The sequence below is a fragment of the Schistocerca americana genome, chromosome 8, assembly GCF_021461395.2.
Source record: "Schistocerca americana isolate TAMUIC-IGC-003095 chromosome 8, iqSchAmer2.1, whole genome shotgun sequence".
NCBI classification, from domain to species: Eukaryota; Metazoa; Arthropoda; class Insecta; order Orthoptera; family Acrididae; genus Schistocerca; species Schistocerca americana.
Window position 1 is genome coordinate 30,177,599 of NC_060126.1, and position 22,558 is coordinate 30,200,156.

General features: G+C 42.3%; 1 protein-coding gene across 4 annotated transcripts in view; it reads left to right on the forward strand.

Annotated features, from left to right (window-relative positions):
* Window positions 1-22,558, forward strand: part of LOC124625755 (choline/ethanolamine kinase) — a 184,723-nt gene that overhangs the window by 86,271 nt on the left and 75,894 nt on the right. For all 4 annotated transcript variants that reach the window (XR_006980713.1, XM_047149194.1, XM_047149195.1 and 1 more), the window contains exon 2: window positions 9,039-9,151. Coding sequence is in view for 3 of the 4 variants with exons in the window: in XM_047149194.1 (XP_047005150.1) it covers window positions 9,039-9,151 (113 nt within the window). In the remaining variant the exon portion in view is untranslated. The remainder of the gene's footprint in view (window positions 1-9,038; window positions 9,152-22,558) is intronic.

A 22,558-nucleotide genomic window follows, 5' to 3' on the forward strand; every position in this document is an offset into this window, starting at 1 on the left:
TTCACTTCCATACATGGATACACTCCATGCAAATACTTCCTAACACTTAAATCTATACTCGATGTTAACGAATTTCTCTTCTTCAGAAACGCTTTTCTTACCGTTGCCAGTCTACATTTTATATCCCCCCTACTTCGACCATCATCAGTTATTTTGCTTCCTTAGCAAAAATCACCTACTTTAAGTGTCATTTCCTAATCTAATTCCCTCAGCATCATCTGATTTGACTACATTCCATTATCTTCGTTTTGCTTTTTCTGATGTTCATCTTATATCCTCCTTTCGAGACACTGTTCATTCCGTTCAACTGCTATACCAAGTCCTTTGTTCTGTCTAACAGAATTACAATGCCATCGGCAAACCTCAGTTTTTATTTCTTCGCCCTGAATTTTAATTCCTACTCCAAATTTTTCTTTTGCTTCCTTTACTGCTTGCTCAATATATAGATTGAATAACACTGAGGATATGCTACAACCCTGTTTCACTCCCTTCCCAACCACTGCTTCCCTTTCATGCCCCTCGACTTTAATAGCTGCCATTTGGCTTCTGTACAAATTGTAAATAGCCTTTCGTTCCCTGTATTTGACCACCGCCACATTCAGAATTTGAAAGAGAGTATACCAGTTAGCAGTGTCAAAAGCTTTCTGTAAGTCTACAAATGCTAGTAACGCAGGTTTGCCTTTCCTTAACCTATAATTTAAGATAACTCGTAGGGTCAGTATTGCCTCACCATTAATTATTGTATTACTATTTTTCATGTAAGAATTTGCTGAAAATTACACGGAAGAAAATTCTCAGAGACATCCAAGTAATACTTTTTGGTGATATCATTGCTCTAAAACGAGTGAAAAAACTCGCCACCATTACCACTCTGTGGTACGAAATTGGCCTTAAAATGTGTTGATGGAAACAGTGCCTTGAACTGGAATGGAAGTGTGAGACACAGCAGACGTTGGAGAAAAAAAGGTGCTGAAGCATGGAGTGGTGCTGGTAACAGCCTGACTATACGCATATATTGTCATACAAATCGGTCGGTGTAGTCAACGTTTCCCTTCGGCCGCTTTTGGAGGAATGTAAATAAAAGCAAGTCGTTAATAAGCGTCGTAAGTTTTTCAAACAATATCACGGTTCGCTTCTTCCCAAAAATATAAATCTCTGCACCACAAATGTTTCATTAATCTTCTCGGACCATATGGTTTCAGCATCAACTGCTAACCACTACATGTTCGAGGAAAACCTGGCTTGTAAAACGCAATTAATTCATCATAAACTTCAGTCTTTAAATTCTTATTTACATAGTGTTTAGATCTCACATTCCACAAGCACTGTTGCTTTCTGTAGGTGTTACAAATTCCCCCAAAACGCGTGGTTCAGCTACGATAATCCGCCGTGATGGTGTCGCGTAGTGTAGGTTACTGATAATAATCTACGAAAGAGCACACAACTATCCCGCCGCTTACTGTAGGCAACTAACGGAGAAACCAGCGAGAGAGCGAACAACACAATAGTACGCATGACAACGCCGCACGCCTGCGGGCAGAGATACGGGGCGTATTCAACCTGCGGCTCACGTAAGAGTTTGCGTTCGCAAGCGCATTCTTGCGCGCGGATCTGCGTGGCTCACCTTAAATCGCGCGCTTAGGAATGTTCGTGTGACGGCCCCTAAAGTTTGTTGTTGTGAAGAATGTCGCGCCGCGTTGTGGATCAGGATTCGCGTCAAATTGTAGGTCCCCTTATAACTGGTTGGGTAAGTTTGCTCAAAGGTCGGGGAAAGGCAACAGCATACTATTTCCAACAGGACAATGTCTATTATAGCGTTGTGATGTTTCAATCCACCTAAGGGATTGAGCACAACTTCTAATTTTCTCCGCATACGCACATAAACGATTTTTCAGTTAGTATCAGGTAAACAATGATTATTAGCTGGCGATCCTGCTATCTCCAGGAAGGTACCTTCACTGCATGGTCGTAAGGAAATTCTGGGCGACTTAGATAGTATTTCTATTTGGGTTACTGAATTGTCGTTCTCCTAATATGTGAATAAATGCACGATAATGACATTAGTAAATTAAGAACACGATACTGTCCGATTATATGTTCAGTGCCCAACATCTGGAACACGCCACATCGTTTAAATACTTAGGGAATCCTAAGAAGCTAGAACCAGTTTCTTATCTTTGCTCTATCAGATCCCCAAAGAAGTCAACAAGAAAATCAGATTATGATGCCGAACGTCGCCGTTACTCGCGTGGCGTCTCCAATTACAGTCGTCGTACAATATTCACACGATATTAGTTTATGTCTGTCTAGACGATGCTCGATTATCTGACCGTCATAAAAATTCTTCCCAAAAATATAAATCTGTGCACCACAGATGTTTCATTAATCTTCTCGGACCATATGGTTTCAGCATCAGCTGCTAACCACTACATGCTTAAGAGACACTGGACCTGATATGTCGCCTAGTCGAATCCCGACGTCGGAAGGAATTTTCAATTCTATCACTTTGCCTGCAATGTTCCTGGTCAACAAACTATGCCAGAGTGTGTACGATCCAACCTTTTACTGCTCTCTCATGTGGTGATGGTATTCACTGGGGCCCCTGATTGCTACACTGAAGTGTAGGGCGTTTCCAGGTACCAGCTTCAACTCTCCCTTTTCACCGAACCCCACTACCAACCATTACAAAAACCCAATAACAACACTGCAAAAGCTACAATCAGAATTTGTTACTTTTTATTTCCTTTAACCACTTCTGACCACAGTGCTGTTTATCGTTCAAAAATCTCGTCGTTGTTTGTTACCGAATAAGAGTAAGCACGGGTCGACTACTTCGTGTTTTCGTCACTTTCTAATAACGAAGTGTCGTACATGCAGTAACATAACTTTCTCCCTGCTGAGCGGAAATTTTAAAGCTTAAGACTTGGAAGAAATATCTCCACACTCTTCTCACTGAACTTTATCAATCATTGATCGGGTCGTGACTTGGCCGGGAGTTCATTGACATGCAGTATTCCGGCCACTGATCGTGCCACGACTGTGGAAACGCCAGTCCAACTTTACGACTGTGAATACATCATTATGGATTGGGAAAGGGGTGAACACAGAATCTTCAATCTGTCGTGCCATTTGCCTCCTGAAATACATTTATGAGGTCAGACGTTATTGTAGCGCGATGACGTGGCATAATACGTCCGCAAGGCCGTCAGCTGCTCATTGTTGTGACGCGCAAAATTCGTGTTAAACTTTCCTACGAGTGTAATCACTCTCTCTCAAATCCCGAAACGAATGTACCCAGTATTCACCATTTACGAAAATGTGAAAGACACACTGGTTGAAAACTCTCAGACCCCAGTCGACACAGTTGTCAGCGGTGATACCGATGTACATCGTATGTACCCCATTGTCGCTGGCAACAGATCTAAGATTACACCCAACTTTCACTTGGAATCGCTGATAACACTAATACCGCTCTTTTGAAAATTTAGGTCACGCCTTTAAAGTAAACACCCGTCATTTACGATCGTGGATCTAATCAATGGTTCAAATGGCTCTGAGCACTATGGGACTCAACTGCTGAGGTCACTAGTCCCCTAGAACTTAGAACTAGTTAAACCTAACTAACCTAAGGATGTCACAAACATCCATGCCCGAGGCAGGATTCGAACCTGCGACCGTAGCGGTCTTGCGGTTCCAGACTGCACCGCCTTTAACCGCACGGCCACTTCGGCCGACGGATCTACTCAATTGAGCTTCGTTTCGTCTAGATTGAATTTACGGAAAAACAGTCGCTGCGCTGACAACGTACCAGAAAAAAGTGACGTTGAAAACAAGTGTATTGAAATATTGTTCTTCGTTACAAAATATTGGGAAATTTTTTCTCCCAAGTTCGAATATGTGTTTGAGTTAGTAAAAATAAAGTTGTGTGATTTTAGGTAGTGTACTTACGTGGTTTTCTCTGTGAATTGTATATATGCTAGGACGATTAGGACGTACAAGAAAAATATTAATCGACTGGGAGATGCAGTAGAATCTCTTTCCCTTGAAGACTTTGATTTTGTTGGCTTTTATAGACACTGGGGAATGCTACAGACTGAATTGTAATAACGCCGCAGTAAATTTAAAATTAAAATAATAATATAGAAAGCCGCAGTAAAAGACCCGAAGGAAGCAGGTATAACACAACTTTATACACCAGGGAGAGAAATTGTTACACATAATTTTCACACCTGTACACCTGTCATCACAAGAAAAAACATAGAAGACCAGAACAATGTGGCGTGACGGTAGAAAAAAAAAATAGTCCGTTCTGAGAGACTGAAAGTAATAAACAAATAAATGTGGCCATGAAGAAGAGGTATAATGGAACTCTGAAAATACCGTTTGTTTCAAATAACATAACTCAGTAGGGCCAAAACGACGACGATGATGTAATATCAGCATATCAGTGTACACTTTTTTCTCGTTTTCGAGCGATTGAAATGGTTACATTTTTGCCGATGCCGAGTGATCAAAAAAATTGCGAATGCGAACACTTTCTAAATTAGAAAACATTTCACAGCAAGCGGACCAGTAAAACATTTTTATTTAGCGTGAACTTAATTCGTGAACAATGCTAGGGCTAGAAACGCTGATTTCACAAGATAATATATGGTTTGTGGAAGGAAAAACTTGCATTCGATTACTCGAATTGGTCGTTAAAGTTCACAGTGCTTTGTTTTCATCGCAGGAGGAGATACATTGATACATCTTTGTTATGTATTGCATGAAATAGGAGCCGCAATTCAAGGTGAATATCTAGGAGCGCTGCTTGCATCAATTTACCATTGTTTGCTGCAATACTGATACTATTTAAAGGCTCTGCTTGCGTGTTCTGATATGGCATTGATAATTTACAAGAATTCGTGCACATCGAAGTAACAGACCCATTGCGAGCGATACATATCGAACGTTCGGCTCTGTCGAGTCTCGAAGCGGGAAGTGCGGACTTTGAGTGCAGAAAGTCGGCTGAGAACACTAAAATATTTCTTGAAAAAGGTAGATGTACCAGGTGAGGCTAGCGGGATGAATGTGTCGCATTTTCTTACGTGGAAGGAGTTGGTTCCACGTTTGAACGATACAACGGAATATTTGGAATTTTGTCGGGAGTGTGGACACCTTCCTAGCCACAATGCGAGAAATTGCATGCATTTTGGCGCCGCAAATTGTTACCCTGTGCAAGGTGAGAAGTCATACTTAATTATCCTTATCGTGTAAAAAATACAGGAGAAAATTTAACATACGTGCCAACACCTGGTTTCAAGATGCTAAATTAATTATTCAGCAAAGCATCATAGTTTTTGCGTGTTGTATAAGAAATTGAGAAACTGCGTTTTGGAGGAGACTGCGGTGGAATCTGACATGTCAGTGAATACCGTCTAAGATTATTACGGGTTTTGTGGAGAAGCCTGCTATGTTGACTAACGACAGTGTTCCGATTGGCGGTCAGAATAATGTGGCGGAAGATGATGAATCTTATATTGCTACACGTAAGTACGGAAGAGGGCGAAACCTCAGAAATGTAAAAGAACACATCCGGGTTTTTAAAGGGCTCTAGCGGGACTCTCGGAAGTGTCTTATGTTGCTTATGTATTCAAAGGGGGAAAAATTGCAAGCGTTGTGGCGCCGCAAATGCAATTACTCGATACGAAGGTCATCGCTGACTGTTTGGAAGTCATATCGAGCTTTAAAGAAGAAAAATATTGATCACGATTTTCTGAATCATTCCGTAGAATTTGTAGTATGTGATGAGCCTTCTGTATACGCGCAGAATATCGAGCATATGTGGAAGTCACTCAAATAGTCTATAAAGAAAGAGGGGAGATCGGGGGATCGGGATCAGTTGCACATACATCACTTTCCGTATTTCCAGAACCTGCGACTATCTGGGCAATGTGTGTCCTGTGAGACTCTCCCACTTTTCCTCAAACGTCGTTATGTTAAAGAACAAATTTGTCAATGTTCAACTTCATATGAATACACTGTACTAGCCGAAAACGATATGACATAACATGCTGGTGGTTACAAATATTTCACTCCTTTATTCCGAGGCTGTGACGTTTATGGGAACATTTGAAATGAGATTAAAAGTTTAAAATTTTTTATCGGCGACTTGAATCGTGTCATGCGTCCGTCAGTGTTCGATTTCTTATTTGATGCAATTGGAAAGGAAAAGTTATAAGTCAAACTTTTGTTGGCTGTGATTTAAGGACCTATTTCCAATATTGCTCATGTTGCATTAAATGTATCATTTTTACCACCAGCATTTTTACGATGACTACATGAATTTGGCAACGTTAATGTACGGACATGGCGTTCAATGTTACCATTTATGGTTTCTATTAAAAGAAGCCAATGCAAATCTTAACATTTTGATGTATGAAAGGCTTAATAGGCATTGGGGGAATTTTTGTAATTCATATTATTTCAGGCAGAGTCATACCTACTACGACTTGCGCGTGAAAAAAGTTTTAAATTTGAATGGATATTCCGTGACTACCTAATCGAGGTCGTGGACTTACTGATTCCGAGATGTAACTTCTCGCTACAAATAGGCAGTGACGTTTACTCTCGGACTGTGGCTTGACACAAAGCAGAATTCGTTTTTTGCGCGTAGTTAGGAGTAACTGGTAGCAGTCTAACTCTCCATAGTTGCTGGGATCCAGAATTTGCAACCTGCGTAAGTACAAGCTCTATTTTATTTGTCATAGACGTAGACCCAACATGGTTAGAGGTCTGTTATTGAATATCACAACGTACCTCGAGAACCTGTCACTATATGGGTGTAACAGTTCTGTTTCATTAACGGAAACTGAACGGCGAAGTTACAGGTAGACAGAGACGGAAATATGCTTAGAAGTTGTTATCGACATCACGCAAAAGTTTCTGACAAACATTATAATTGCTGATCGTTTGGGTCACAGTTAAGTCAACCTGCATAACCAGATACTCGTATTATAACACATTCGTAGGAAATGTAAATTGTAGCTTTCTCATTAAGCTTGCGTTAATTAAACAAAACTGTTACACCTATGTAGTGACCGGTTCTCGTCGTGATGTTCAACACCATAAAATATATGCGTTTCCAATACGTTCGTCTTTTGTCGTGTCTCTTGTCAACATATCGAGAATCGACCGATCGATATATATCGAAATCGCTCAGCAACTTCAATGTGCACCGATTCTTGGAACTTGGCAAGGCATTTCGTCGTCGTTCCTTGATGGAAGTCGCTGCTCCGTGTAGTCGTTGCAGCTGTGTAATGTTTCTGAAATGGGCTTCTTATGTGTGCGTTTCAAATGCAGGAGGCACATTTTGTGTATCTGTGTTGTCTTCTGCATGTTAGTAATTTCCACGTGGTACTGCCACATGGAATCCGGCTATGAGGAACTACGAAACTTGAGTGTAGTAAATAATATTTCTCTTTGTAATTCGTAAAGTGAGTTTTTAATGTTTGAAATAAGAAGTAATTATGCGCCCCGACGTTTGTTTTGATATTACACTAAGATAGTATACGACAAATTGTATCTTTGGTTTTGGTTCGTTCTGTGGTGCTTCATTTGTAGCCAGCTGATTTAAGACTCCTCATAGTATGTATACTTGGCATATAGACCGGTGGTATTTATGTGTAGTAATGATGCGGTAAGGCGGCATTTGTAGTGTCTATTTTCTGTGTATCGGATTCTTTCCTATAGTTGTACAATTAAGTGTAGAGAGCTACAAAGTTTTCCATAAGATGTTTTCTATGCCGTTATTTTATGTAGATCTCAAGATTTTAATACTATACTTGATAACCCTTCTTTATTTTGACCTAAACTGTGTCAATATTGTTTGGAATGAGATAGCAGATGTTATACAATTGTTTTGTAACGTCAGCGTTGCTAATGTAATTACTGTACATCTGCGTGCTCTCGTGTTTGTAAGTACTCGTGAAGGTACGTCGTAATTATTTTACCCGAGTAGTAAATGTCGACGGGCTGAACACAAAGTATTGTAGGGTAGCAAATAGAATGAAGCAAACTGTTCCAAGAAGGAAAAGTTAATATTATTTTGTGTTTAAAATGGTTTCAAAATGTGGTCTTGTTTATGGAAAATAGTTAGCCCTACGCGTGGAATGCCTTTGGTGGTATGGAGAGTGATGTGGCTACCACATCACTACCCTCTTGTGTGTGGAACTAAAATACTAGTAGAGACAGAATATTCCCACTCGCCTGTTATTTTCTCGTGTGTGGTTTCAATTATTGAAACCTACGTTGCCAAGGATCTTTTACCTCCACATTTAAGTGGGTGTACCTCCCTCTGAACGCACTTTCGACCGTAAGCCCATACGACTTTTTCGGATCATCGTCATTTCTGTGATCATTTCCTACGATTTTCCCCATTTTGCAAAGTCACCCTGTATGACAAACTACTACAATAAAATGCCTTTAATGACTTCAACGTTAAACTGTAAATACGAGGAACTATAAGGCGTACCTCTGTCGTCCTGAATGAAAGGTTTTAAAGCCGTCTGCCGGCGACTGAATACTGTACATGCAATTCGCATTTTGCCAAACGCATTTCTCCATAGTTAGTTGCAGCGCTTTTAGTGGTTGTATGGCTCCGTGTTTTCCTATACATGTGCTTGTGGTTCTGTTGATGAAGCTGTTCTTCTGTCTGTGCAGCTAAGAATTCTTGCCAGGACAGTGCACAAACTGCACGCGCAGGTTCCCTCCATGAACATCGTGCTTGCTGACCGAAAAATCATTAATGTAATGAGAACTGACAGACCACCAAATTTAAAGAAGCTGCTTCTACCATATGTTGGCAGGAGCAGTTTTTCCGATGTTGGTGCACGCAGTAAAAGCTAAATCAGTGTTTTATGTGGACACCGTTGGCGTACGTTAGTGATACGCATCGTATTGATTGTTCGTTCTCTCGATGTCCAACAACGAGAGTTTGATGTTAGTTCTGTGTTACCGTAACTATGGAAATGGACGATATTTTTGTTTTGTTTTGTCAGATGAACGTGGAGGGCAGCGAGATGCGAGAGCGGGCGGCGCGCATCTGCCGAGACTACCTGCACGGCGCCTGGAAGTCAGTCACCTCCAAGGACATCCAGCTAAAGAGGATCAGGTCAGTCGACTGCTCTCCAATAGCAATATTAGAGTAAAACTAAGAACGAGCGGGTGTGAACAAGTCAGTTAATCATATCGATAAATTGTATCCAAATAATCAACTATTCGCTTAAATGTTAATGCCACGTCTTTATTTTTAGCTGTATAAAGCATTCCCTTAAAATTAATTTTTTATGATAGAAATTTTTATGCCATAAAAATACAGCGATGCTATCACACTTAAACAGGGTGGGCCTTAAGTCTTCCTACAATTATCAAACTATAGAACTTACGAATTTGTGGTTTATGACAAATGAAAGAATTACTGACAAAGTTTTCGTTAGGACGTGAATAAACTTCAGCATGTGTGCCGTTTGTTGCTCGAAAAATCGATATTCGATTTCACGCGATATGTGTGACAACATTCCATGTATAACACCAGCAACAGCATTTGTCAAACTTTTTTTCTTAGTGTACTGACATAAGGTACTTAGATAGCGTAAACCATGTCCCTTACGTAGTACCACAAAAAGGAATGCAAAGGGCTGATGTCTGGCGACCTTGCAGTCCAGGCAGTGGCACCAGCATGCTCAAACCACCTATCAGGATATGTTTCATTAAAAAAATTTCTAACCTGCAATCACAAAAGTGATGGTACACCATCTCGTTGGAAAAACACATAAGTTTGCAAGTCTCAACAGTTTGCGATCCGCAAACTGTTCCACCATGTCCAGATGGGTGTTTGCTATTACTAATTTTTCAACAAAAAAGAAAGGGCCAATGATTATGTTGTGCTTAGACTGCACCACACATCCATTGTAGTGGAATCCTCAGCGTATTCTAAGGCGACGTACGGACTTCCCGAACCCTGTATCCTCACATTGTGCTTATTAATTTTACGTGATACGTAAAAAGTAGCCTCATCTGAAAAAGGCTTTATCTGGTTGTAGCGCACGCCTTATATGTGAAGAATTCTTCGCACTGTGGTCCCAGGAATCACAAATTTACTAGATTCACGTAGAGTTGATTTGAAAAGAGCTTTGTAAGAGAGCCGTTTCTCATCTCTGACACTGTTCACTATTCACGAAAGATAACACATTACCGGTCTGTTTGAACTTCATGTACCACGTTACAATACTCCTATCATGTACTTCTCTTCCGAATTGTTTTCGAATGGCAGCAGACGACCAACGCGAGTGCCTTGGCTAACAGCACATCGCCTGCAGCGCCTCTCCCTCTCTCGTGGCCGTATCGGTTGGACTTCAGTAGTTGGAGATTTTTGTCTCTTGATACCATAGAACGCACTGCGTCTTCTTCTTTGCGACTTTGTTTCATAACAGCGATTGTAGTGGTCTCTGCTCAGCTTCTACCTGCATCGAAGATGTGAAAACGAATTTGATAATTTTTTGTTTAATTTGTCAGAAATACAAATTCATAATTTCTATTGTTATTTGATTTGCTCTTTTTGTAACTAACAACCATTGCTCGGTTTTATGAAACACATGATTTTATTTTTATGTTTTATTTTTAGCAGAAACAGACACTGGGGTGACAAGTCATAGGATATCTTCCTATAGTCTATCGTGTCGGTCCGTCTTTCGCTCGGCGCAGTACAGTAACTCAGCGTGTCATGGACTCAACAAGTAGTTGCAAGTTCCCTGTAGAAATATTGAGCCATGCCTCTATAGCCGTCCATAACTGTGAAACTGTTGCAGGTGTTGGAGTTTTGGCACGTACTGACCTCTCGATATTTCTCATATATGTTGGAATGGATTTATGTCGGGCGATTTGGGTGGCTAAATCGTTCGCTCGAATTGTCCAAAATGTTCTGACATGGCGCTTTGCTATCCAAAAAAATTCCGTCCTTGTTTGGGAACATGAAGTTCATGAATGGCTGAAAATGGTCTTCAGGTAGCCAATGATAACCATTTCCAGTCAATGACCGGTTCAATCGGACTGAAGGACCCAGTCCATTCCATGTAAACACAGTCCAAACTATTATGGAGCCACCGGGGCTGGTGTGTCCCTACTGTAAGCTCTTACCAACTGAAACAAGGATTCATCTGACGAGGCCATTGTTTTCCAGTCGTCTAGTGTCCAACCGATATTGTCACGAGGCAGGGAGAGGCGATGTCCTGCTATTAGCAAAGGCACTCACGTCGGTCGTCTGCTGCCATAGCCCGTTAACTCCAGATTTCGCCGCACTGTCGTGACGGATACGTCTGTCAAACATCCGACATTAATTTCTGCGGCTGTTGTACGCAGTGCTGCTTCCCTATTAGCACTGACAACTCTATCCAACTCCGCTGCTTTCGGTCTTTTAAGTGAAGTCCGTCGGCTACTGCGTTGTCGCGGTGAGAAGTAATGCCTGAAACTTGGTATTCTCGGCACGCTCTTGACAGTATGGATTTCGGAGTGTTGAATTCCCTGACGATTTCCGAAATGAAATGCCCTATCCATCTAGCTCCAACTACCATTCCGCGTTCAGAGTCCCTTAGTTCCCGTCGTGAGGCCATAATCACTTCGAACACATTTTTACACGAATCACCTGAGTACAAATTCACGTCCGTCAATGCACGGCCCTTCTTTACTTGTGTGCGCAATACTATGCCATCTGTATAAGTGCATGTCGCCATCCCATGACTTTTGTCACCTCAGTGCACAAATTCAATTTAGGCTTCCAGAGTAGTTAAAGATTCTTTTAAAGACACGTGGTTAATTTTCAAATGATAAGTCAGACTTGCTCTATTTTTCATATTTCAACTTCTTCAAAGACAGCTTACATTTACATAAACCTTCGTCATATTTTTCATATTATTTCCGTACTAGAACTGGTTTCTTTGGTTCTATGATTCTAACTTGGCCCTTATCTACACGAAATACAGTAGTTTGGGAAATGGACACAATCATAAGGCTTGGTTACGGATGCCCGTAGGCGCTTGGGGTGCAGGAGGAGGAACGGTATTCCCGGACGGGAAAAGGGGAAATGTTTAGTACTTAATTCGAGCCAGTACTGACAACTCACGGTTCGTGCGCTTCGTACCCATCAGCGGCAACAGTACAAATTTCGACACTGGTAACAAGGTTGGTGAAAGCATATCATGGAGACATTCATGCTCAAATGCATTTGTTGCGTTATTAATTTTTGAACTGTCTCACGCAACACTCCGCCACGCTATTAAAGAGCCATTACTGTTAGATCGCTAGTGGCGGCAGCAATCGTAAGCAGAACACAGCCGACGCGAAATTTTGCGACTTGTGCCGACGTTTCACGACAAGTCCTAAGAGTCCGCAGCTCGTGGTCGTGCGGTAGCGTCCTCGCTTCCCGCGCCCGGGTTCCCGGATTCGATTCCCGGCGGGGTCAGGGATTTTCTCTGCCTCGTGATGACTGGGTGTTGTGTGATGTCCTTAGGTTAGTTAGGTTTAAGTAGTTCTAAGTTCTAGGGGACTGATGACCTCAGATGTTAAGTCCCATAGTGCTCAGAGACATTTGAACCATTTGAGCCAAGTCCTAAGGGACAATCGGGCTTTTTTTCCCGGAATCAAGCTATAGACCGCAACTTAACTAACAGTAGGTTTTAAAACAAAAAAAAACGAAAAATTGAAATATTTAATCGTAGGGATAATCGATTAAGTAAAATTAAATGGGGTGATAGGAATATCGATGACATATAATTCACTGTGCACCCCTAGAGTAAACTTGGGTGTCAGCTTTGATAACAAGATGGAGTTCCGATTTCTTAGTTCCTGGCTCATGTCAGCGGTAAGGCTTCTGCTGAATCGCTGCCTCTGTAAAAAACATACCTAAGCATTTGGTAGCAGTCGGTTCTGTAACGGATAATTTGTAGCTTTCTGGGTAGGAGTCACATTTCACTAGTTGTGTGAAACCAAGAGAGCTGTGCTAGAAACGGAGAATACTTTACAACGTCGCCGTTTTGCCCTCTGCGAGCTGCCATATAGGCACTACAGACAAAGTTGGCGACGGCCGCTGTGGGCGAACGGTTCTAGGCGCTTCAGTCTGGAACCCCGCGACCGCTCTGGTCGCAGGTTCGAATCCTGCCTCGGGCATCGATGTGTGTGATGTCCTTAGGTTAGTTAGGTTTAAGTAGTTCTAAGTTCTAGGGGACTGATGACCTCAAACATTAAGTCCCATTGTGCTCAGAGCCATTTGAACCAACCGAGCGAAGTGGCGAGAGCATGACGGTTCAAATCCCGTCCAGCCATCCACGTTTACGATTCCCGTAAATCAGTTAATGTGAATGCTGGGATGATTCCTAGGAAAGGGCGCAGCCGATTTCCTACACCAATCTGAGCTTGTGTTCGTGTGCAATACGCTCGGCATCGACGAGAAGATCCTTAGCTGTAGTATGTTGGTGTAACATTTGACATTTTTCCGTCGGCTATAATGAATACTAAAAAGAGTACAACTATCAAAACACGTGCAGTAAAATGTTAATCAACTCTGTGTGGGCAAAACACATTTAGGCGCGAAACCAACAGCACCAGTAGTAGTAGACTATTGCTTTCACACATGGCCTATTGCATCTGTGGGTGCCCACCACCACCACCACCATCACCACCACCCGCCCTCCTTGTTGCAGCTGGACCCTTGACCGAAATTGCGCCACAATTTGGAAGTTGCACAACCAGCTTCACTTTGATTGTTTAGTTAACGTTTAAAAAGTGGTGATAACGAAAATATCGCGACGCAACGTGCACGCCATTTCGGAACACACATAGCATGCAAGAGACGGTGACTTCATTGCAGCTCACTCTTATTCGCATGGCATATTTACAACCCTGCAAGATGCCGACAATTCCCTTTTGAACTTTTCTTTACTTCGTTAATCTTTCTTTAAGTAATATTTTTGAGTTTATCATTCCTTTCTGCACAATAAATGAAGATATAATTTTCCACTTTCCTTCTCTTTTTCACTCCAGATCACTTTTAGTACTGCATTTGCATCAACTGATTTGAACATTTTCGCAGAGTGTAAGTGTATCTGAAACTTACTGTCAGATTAAAACTGTGTGCCGGACCGAGACTCGAACTCGGGACCTTTCGCCTTTCGCGGGCAAGTGCTCTACCGACAAAGCCATGTCTCCGCAATATCCCTTCTTCCAGGAGTGCTAGTTCTGCAAGGTTCGCAGGAGAGCTTCTGTGAAGTTTGGAAGGTAGGAGACGAGGTACTGGTGGAATTAAAGCTGTGAGGACGGGGCGTGAGTCGTGCTTCGGTAGCTCAGTCGGTAGAGCACTTGCCCGCGAAAGGCAAAAGGTCCCGAGTTCGAGTCTCGGTCTGGCACACAGTTTTAATCTGCCAGGAAGTTTCATATCAGCGCACACTCCGCTGTAGAGTGAAACTTTCATTCTGTAAGTGTATCTGTTGAATGATCGGCAAGTCCTTCAACAACTTCATAATGAGATGCCAGAAAATGTGAAGTTGTTGCCACGGTAAAAACTTAAAAGTTGCTGCCTCTTCTAGAACACGAGTAGAGAACAGAAATGGTAACTGTCGGAAACTGCTGTCCAGTAGAAAACACAGAGGATAAAACTCGTCGCTAGGTATCCTTATTGCTGCCCATTAGCTGTGGCTCGAGACTGTGAAGCTTGTAGACCTGGCGTTCAAATAGCGTGTTCCCATCCCGATTCAGGTTTGTCTAAACCACTGTAGGGTAGCGGCAGTAATGTTCAGGTGATTTCTTTGTTACTAGCAAGGAGCTAACAACACATTTAAACATGTCCGCTCTAGTACGTTGGTACTCTACAGCGATACAATACTAGTACCACTCGTACCTAATCTTACTACCAGAGATTAGATGCCTGCGCGCCTCACCGTCGGTCCAAATATAACTAATATTTCCGTCGTGATCGTCAAATTAAACGTGTATTAGAGGTCGCAACAAACTAGTTGCGTATTCTTCTCTGAATATTACAAGTAATCGTTTTTGCATAAGGCGTTGGTTTTCGTTTTAGGGTCTCCGAAAAAAATAGTACAGTGTTTCCGTAAAAAAATTTCTGGATTCGAGATCACGACTTATTGTAAAATGTTGAAGCAATGCTTCATCAGGTAAGTAATAATACTGGGCGACGAGGTTTCATATCTTGTTATAATGTATTACAGTCGCATTGCCCCAATGGTTTTTCATTTCCTGACGCAGGCTACCTGCAAGGGCTAGTACCTTTGGTTCAGTCCAGGAAAATTTTCTGTAGACTAATTCCGAACGCGATAACAAGGAACATCCAACTCTGAGAAAGTCCGGAACGCCTTCGCTGTGACCAGAGCGACACAGTTTTTCACTTTCACTGAAAAGTTAGCCATTTCTGGATTGATGGTCCCATACTGTCGTGACCAGCTGTCTTACAGCAGACGGTGCAGTCGGAGAGTGTCGTTTCGTCAGTGTTCGCGCTGTACACTGGGTTTTGCTTTGGAAAAGCGCAGTTTGTAGTCGAGACCTTGGGCCTGAATTCGCTCGATAAGTTCAATCTTGATGCTCAGTTATCTTAGAAAGTTAGGTATCGTTCGAGGAATGCGGTCATCGCCACGTGTCAAATGGCTGCTTGAAAACACTCGAAAAATACATCGCACCTGTGTACTGGGCGGTTGCTGACCGTCACGTAATCTCGCCAACGGCATCTCAGCTGCTGCGGCCTTTGGTGCTTCTACTCAACGTACGTATCTCAAGTGCCGACTGTTAGCACTCAAGAACAACACTGCAAGCAGCGTAGTACGCTCCTTATATGGAGTGCTTTCCACAGCGCTTTGACTGAGAATGCCATCACCTAAATGAGTCTTTTTATTAATTTTATTTCCCCAGGTGCAGCAGTTACTGAAATACTAGAAATACCGGTGGAGTTGATGCGGTTGAGAACACGTGTCGTCGTCATAAGGTGGAAATTCTGCGTGGCACGTAGTGATGAAATAAATCTGGTGAGTGAAATGTACTGTAAGATCCTACAGTCGATAGCAACATCAGAGGGGACTTCTGTTACGCGTGCTGAAAGGGTTCCCGAACATGCCCAACATAGTAAACGACTCGTGAAGATTTTCGCGTAAGCTCAGATGTGTTAACTGGCGACTTTGCTATGTATAGAACTCTGCGTTAAACCGTAGCTGACGCCCTGAAAATAACTCCCTCTGATAGTGGTGGCGCAGAGTTAACATTCGCTGGATTCGTATTGTCTAGGAGCAATTTTCAAATTCGTGTCAGGCCACCGTGATTTATATATTCCGTGATTTTCATAAATGTTTTCCGGCGTATTCCACAATAGACTTCCTCTGTAGCCCAGCTATGCTGCTAGTCACCGATACAAACAGCCGAACCTGATTATGTCTGGCTCGACAATACGAGGTGGTATCCAGAAGTACACAAAATATGAATTTTGCGCGCAAATTTTAAATATACACTGAGGTATCATTAGGAGTCTACTCACACGTCCTTCTGAAATCAGTGTGCCAAGTGGCTCCGAGCTAGAGTGCTTTAGTTAACTCTTGGCAATCATAATTCCGTTGTTGTTTCCGTGAATTTCCAGCTTTGTAATGGCTTCACATGGAAAAGCAACGTGTCCATACAGAGTGTCGTTTTTAACTTGGGAAAACAGCTGAAAAACGCACCAAATGTTGAAGTAAGCTTAAGGAGAGAACACCTTGGGTCAGGCATGGACTTAAAATTAGAATAAGCGTCCAAAAATGGGTGAACATACAGGGATTTTGACGATTCTTGTCAACTGACATCAAATGAGGAAATGTACAGAGAGTGAGGGACCCGTTTCTGCAAGATAGTAGACTGCTGCAACATGTGAATGCTTTCGTCAGAAAAATTTAACATGACGATTGCCTCAGAGTACGTATCACGCATGCTTCAAGACGATCAGAAGCAACATCACGTGGAAGCCTGCAGAGTACTTAAACACCTGCTTCAAGACGATCCAAATTTCCTTTAAAAGGCTGTAACTACTGGCCAAAGTTGGATTTATGGCTATGATCCAGAAACAGCAATCATCACAATGGAAGAGTCCTTCACCTAGGACAAAATAAGCCCGACATGTCAAAAAGAACATTAAGTTCATTTTGATACGTTTTGTTATTTGTTTTAATCACGAGACTGGTCATGGATACCTCGTCCTTCCTATTTATGTCATAAACAATCAGTTTTATGGCGGTGTTCTGACGTTTGAGTGAGAACAGGAGGAGAACGCCTGTAGAAGTGGCACACCAACGACAGAGTACACCAGCACAATGCGCAATCGCACAGGGCCGTCATTATCCAGAAATTTTTTGAGTGAACCAAGGAAGAAGGTTCCTCCGCACCCCCTGTTCTTGCGAGACTTAGCTCCTGGTGGCTTCTCCCTTTTTCCCGGGAGGAAAATGAAACCGAAGAGATAAAGATTTGATACAGTGGAGGAACATGAAGCGGCATCCAGAGAATACCAAACCTCTTAACAAAGAAAGACCTCCAGCATACACTTCCGGCGAGGCAGAAACATTGGGCTCGGTGTATTCCGTTTCCTGGTGAAGACGTAGGTGTTGATACAGAATAAGATCCTTTATTATTTTATTACAGAATTTGGCTAGTTATAGACCGACCTAAGACAAAGGTACAATCTTTTTCCTTTTATCATTCCAGAACTTCTTCATGCGTTGGCTGATGGCATGCCTCTGTTCATTTGACACCACCGTCCTAGCTTGTGAATTTTGTTATTGGACAGGAAATTTTGCTGTATTGACCAGTAACCTGCAACTTTCCCCATCATGTATGGTGTTTCTTCGACGTTAAGTTTTCTCAAGTCCTTTCTTGTCTCTTCCAGCCATCGCGTATTTTTTATTTTATTTGGAAATGATTTTCTTCGTTTAGCCTGTTTCAATAATTCTGTACATGTGACCGTAATATTTTAATCTCCTCTTTCTTCATGTGTCTGCGATGGTTTCTATTTTTCCATATAGATATTTATTTCTTCTCTTCGTCCAGATATTATCTTTGTTCTTTTGAGCTCTTAAAATTTTTCTGAGTGTGTTCCTTTCTTTCTTTTCCAGTTCTTCTTGTTCACCTCTTTTATTCAGTGGTAGGCGTTCGGATCCATGAAGTGCTCCCGGTTAATTACTGTTGCCTAGTGCCTAATTTTTGCCTGGAATGATACTGAGCTTTTATTAAATCGATATTGCGTGAATTTGTATGCTAATTCTATTTTTTCGATCTTTCTTTACTTATGGTGTTACCCAACACATTTGATTGTATCCATTCTCGCAGACACTTACACTTATCAACTCTTTTGCTGTTTCCGTGTTGCGGTTGTATCTATTTTTCTCTGTGTTTATGTTCAATATATACCGTTTTCTCATTTGATATTAGTAATCCGGTTTTAGATGCAGTTTTGTGAAGAGTTTCTATCATTATCTTTGCTTCTCTTTTGTCCTTAGAAATTACTGCAATATCGTCAGCAAAAGCGAGACATTTCGCCTCAGATCTTCCTCTTGCTTCTCATAGATGGATTCCTTAGATTTCTTCCTTTTGTAGTTCTTTATGCTACTCTCTCATGACCTTGTCTAAGACCAGACTGAAGTAAATCGGTGAGAGCCCGTTGCCGTGCCGGACACCTGTATTAATTCTGAAGGCTTCAGAAACTTCTCCTATAAATTTAAGTTTCGGAGTTGTTTCTGTAAGTGTCTGCTCGACTATTTGTCAGGTGGTTTTGTCGATACCGCTTCTTCCAGTGCTAGGAATACTGTATGTGTACAGAATCGTACGCTTTTCTCAAATCAATGAATGTAATGGGTGTGTTAAGGTTCCTCATTGTTCTGATCCTAAGTATAGTTTTAAAGTTAAAAATTTGCTGTGGTCACGATTTATTTTTTCTTAACCGTGGTTGGTACTAGCCAATTGTGTGTCCTGCTTGATCTCTCTTTATCATCAGAGCTTTGGACATAATTTTATAGGTGACTGGAAATAGAGATATGCTTCGGTAATTGTCGGCGTCTTTTATGTCACCCTTATTATGTAGCAGATGGATTATGGCTTGTTTCCCGTCGTCTGGTATTCTTTTTCTTCCCCAGCAGTCTTTAATAACCTCACAAATGGTTTCAGCTGCCTGCTTCCCTCCCAGTTTCCACATCTCAGCTCATATGCCGTTTTCAGCTGGCCAGTGTATTGTTCAATTTGATGCAGTGATGGTGGTTCTGAAGATGATTTACCTTTTGAGGCTGTTTGAAAATTAGTCATTGCGTTGGTTTCTAGCAGTTGAGAAAATTTTTGATTTTGCTAGTAACTCACATTTGTCTTTGTCGTTGCTAATCAGTTTACCTGTTGAATCTTAGAAGTGTAGGCTCATCGGCTTGTACCCTGTTATTTCTTTTTAGAAAGTTTTTATAAGTCCCTCTTGTTCTGTCTGAAATTTGTATCTATTTCCTCGAATCGTTTTTTGTCATATTTCCGTTTCTCTGTTAGAATAATTCTTGACGTCTGTTTTCTGATCTCAGTGAATGTGTTCCAGTTTCTTTCCTTTTTGCAGGGGTTCCATTATTTCCAAGCAGTTAGTCCATGCTCTGTTGTTTCGTCACATATCTTATTCCACCAACTATGTTTCTTTCTTCGTGGTTGTTCTAGTTCTTTCCCTGTTTCTATCATTTCTTCTCTGATTTCATCCGTTTCTCATGTTCTTTGCGGGAAGCATTTTAACGAATTAGTTTGTTTTCTGAGAAATTTTGTCAATTCTATGAACCAGGATTACGGAAAATTCGTTATGGATTCTGTTAGATTCCGTTTGACCATGGAAACTGTTCCAAACATAGTGAATGTTTATTCTTTATGGCTGGTTTTCCTTTATAGATCGTAGTCCTCTGATTCAAATGCTTTTCTCATCACCTTATCTGATTGCCTGAAGTGCTAGTAGGAGTATGTTGCGTTTAACACATCCGTCAGTTGTTTAAGTTTCCCAGTCCTCAGTAGTGTGTTGATGTTAAATGTGCCTAGCATATATTTCTTCTAAGGCCGTATGTGAGAGTTCCAGGGAGATCCGACTCTTCCATGGTGTTGTAACACCTCCAGAATCCGACGGTCTAGTTGCATCACTGTTTCCAGCGACGAAGGATTGTTTACCTCCTGGAGTACTTTACCGTTCAGTGTTTACCATCATGTCTTGGTTGAAAGTAAATTAGGAAGGGGTGTTAGCCCCTTCGTGGGATGTTACATCTGTGATCGAATCGCCAGATGGGTCTTACCAGGCCGCCCAATATGGGAACAGCCGCATTTCGTAGCCGACCACTTTGGTGACAGAGGCTACTGATTTTTGCAGCCGTCATCAACATGTAGAGACACGCTGACCACGTAGCCGCCTGTTAAAAGTAAGACGCGACCTGGATTTTTGTTCTGCTTGGTGGTTGCCTCCTCCGATAGATCCGCCGTGCTGAGGTCCATCCTCTCCGCCTTTACTAGCGATGATTCGTCCGCCTTCTTTGCCCTTGAGATTAATATCTTCATTCGCCTCAGAAGTCGTTGATCTTCTTCCACGTTGCTGCCTCATTGGCTCCCTGTCTCCTCTTACCAAGCGCCCAGCCATCAGAAATAGGCTGCCCCGCATTGGTCGTCCGGATTATTGAGTACTGAGACCTCCGCCGTGTCGAGGCTTAGTCATTGGGGCAGAATAATATCTCAAGTATGACCTAATCCTTTTAATAATACAGAGTGCTTTACGGATATGGAACAACGCTTTCCAAACAAACAGTGGATAAACGTGCATTCAAAGCCAATTAGTGTTAAACAAGACGGGGAAGACGTGTGAGGCAGTATTCTCACCCAGGCGGCCATTTTGGAGCTCGCCTTCTTGGATGAAACTGGAAAGCAGGTCATGCGACATCTCAAATAACTAGAAAATAGCACGGAAAAAGTCTTCGTTTTAAGCGTGTCTTAAATAAAACATTCTCAAATTATGTCACGTTGCGTACAAAACACTGACGTTGGTGATAACACACAAAGGCTACAATATGTGCTCGATGTTTAGGCCAGCACGTTGTAAGGCTGTTGTTATTCGCTTGACCCATTCCTCATGGACTTCAAGCAACACATGTACCAAATTTTCATTACTGATGCACGGCTCACGTCAGTTTCCTGCCTGATACAACAAGTACTGGTGGTGTCGGCTGAAATCCTCTGCCACAATACGACTGTTCCTTTCCCGCTAACAGGATGATATGAATGCGTTAGGCTTGTGTTGATGATATCAGATTTCATGACATCTTTAAGGAGGTGCAGTGTAACTGGAGAGTAAATAAAGCTAATCCACATAAAAGGCACTATTGTCCTTTTCATGTAATTGTCTGTCGGCTTGATACGTCACTTTTGATCCCCCTTCCCGTTGGATATTAAGAATTGCACCCAAGATGGCGGCTTCCAGAATGGCCACCGTGTTGTTGAGTTGGCTTCATAGGATTTTCTCCTCTCCCATGTCATATTATTGGACTTAAATTTTCTGCTTATCCAACTGTTTTTATTTTAGAAGTGTGGTTCCACAATTATGGGTCATGTATTTCGGGAATTTTTGGGTACCACTTTGTAGCTAGTAACATTCTGCTATTTTTGTAAATTCCGCTGAGTCGTGCGGCACGGTCGAAGCCGGTAGGCTGCCAGAATGCTTCCTGAAGGGGTTATCGCGGAGCTGCCGGATACCCCTGCCGGTTCCCGATACCAGAGTCCCGCAGCGACACACACAGGGCGCAGTTCTCTGAAAGCCTGGCCTCCATTCATCGCGGGCTGGCGAGTTACGCTGCCCGCTTCTGTTTGAGTGAGAGCGTGTGCTGAGCCTCACTGGTCCACATAATTTCACCCACCAGGAACAATTTGTTTAGTGCCGCAGTGTGCAAGGGTCATCCAGGTGAAACGTGGACGAAACTTGTATTTCCCGGAATATTTGTCGATCGGCCACGAGATGGTAATATAATGGAAGAGGCGACGTGACATAACTGCACGAAACGTGTTTCCAACCAAGTTTGTGGTGGTGGTGGTGGTGGTGGTGGTGGTGGTGGTGAAATGAGGAGGACAACAGAAACACCCAGTCCTCGGGCAGAGAAAATCCCCAAGCCGGCCTGGAACCGAACCCGGGACCCCGTGGTCCTGGGGCAGCAACGCTAGCCACTGGACAACGAGTTGTGGACAACGAAGTCTTTGCTATGAACGACTATTATTTCTGTACGTCCACTGCTATGCATAGTAGAAGATACATCCCATTGTATTACTCGTTTGGGCTTAAATGCCGCTGTGTGTTCTATAATTAGTTTGATCTTATCGCCACGTCCCCTCCGGTAGCAACACTTAGTTTGCTGCATATTCCTGCACTCCTCACTTAATTCTTGTTCTTCGAACGTTGTTTGTCGTTTTGTGATCATTTCTAAACAATCTACATCTTCATGGATACTCTGCAAATCACGGGGTTCATCGA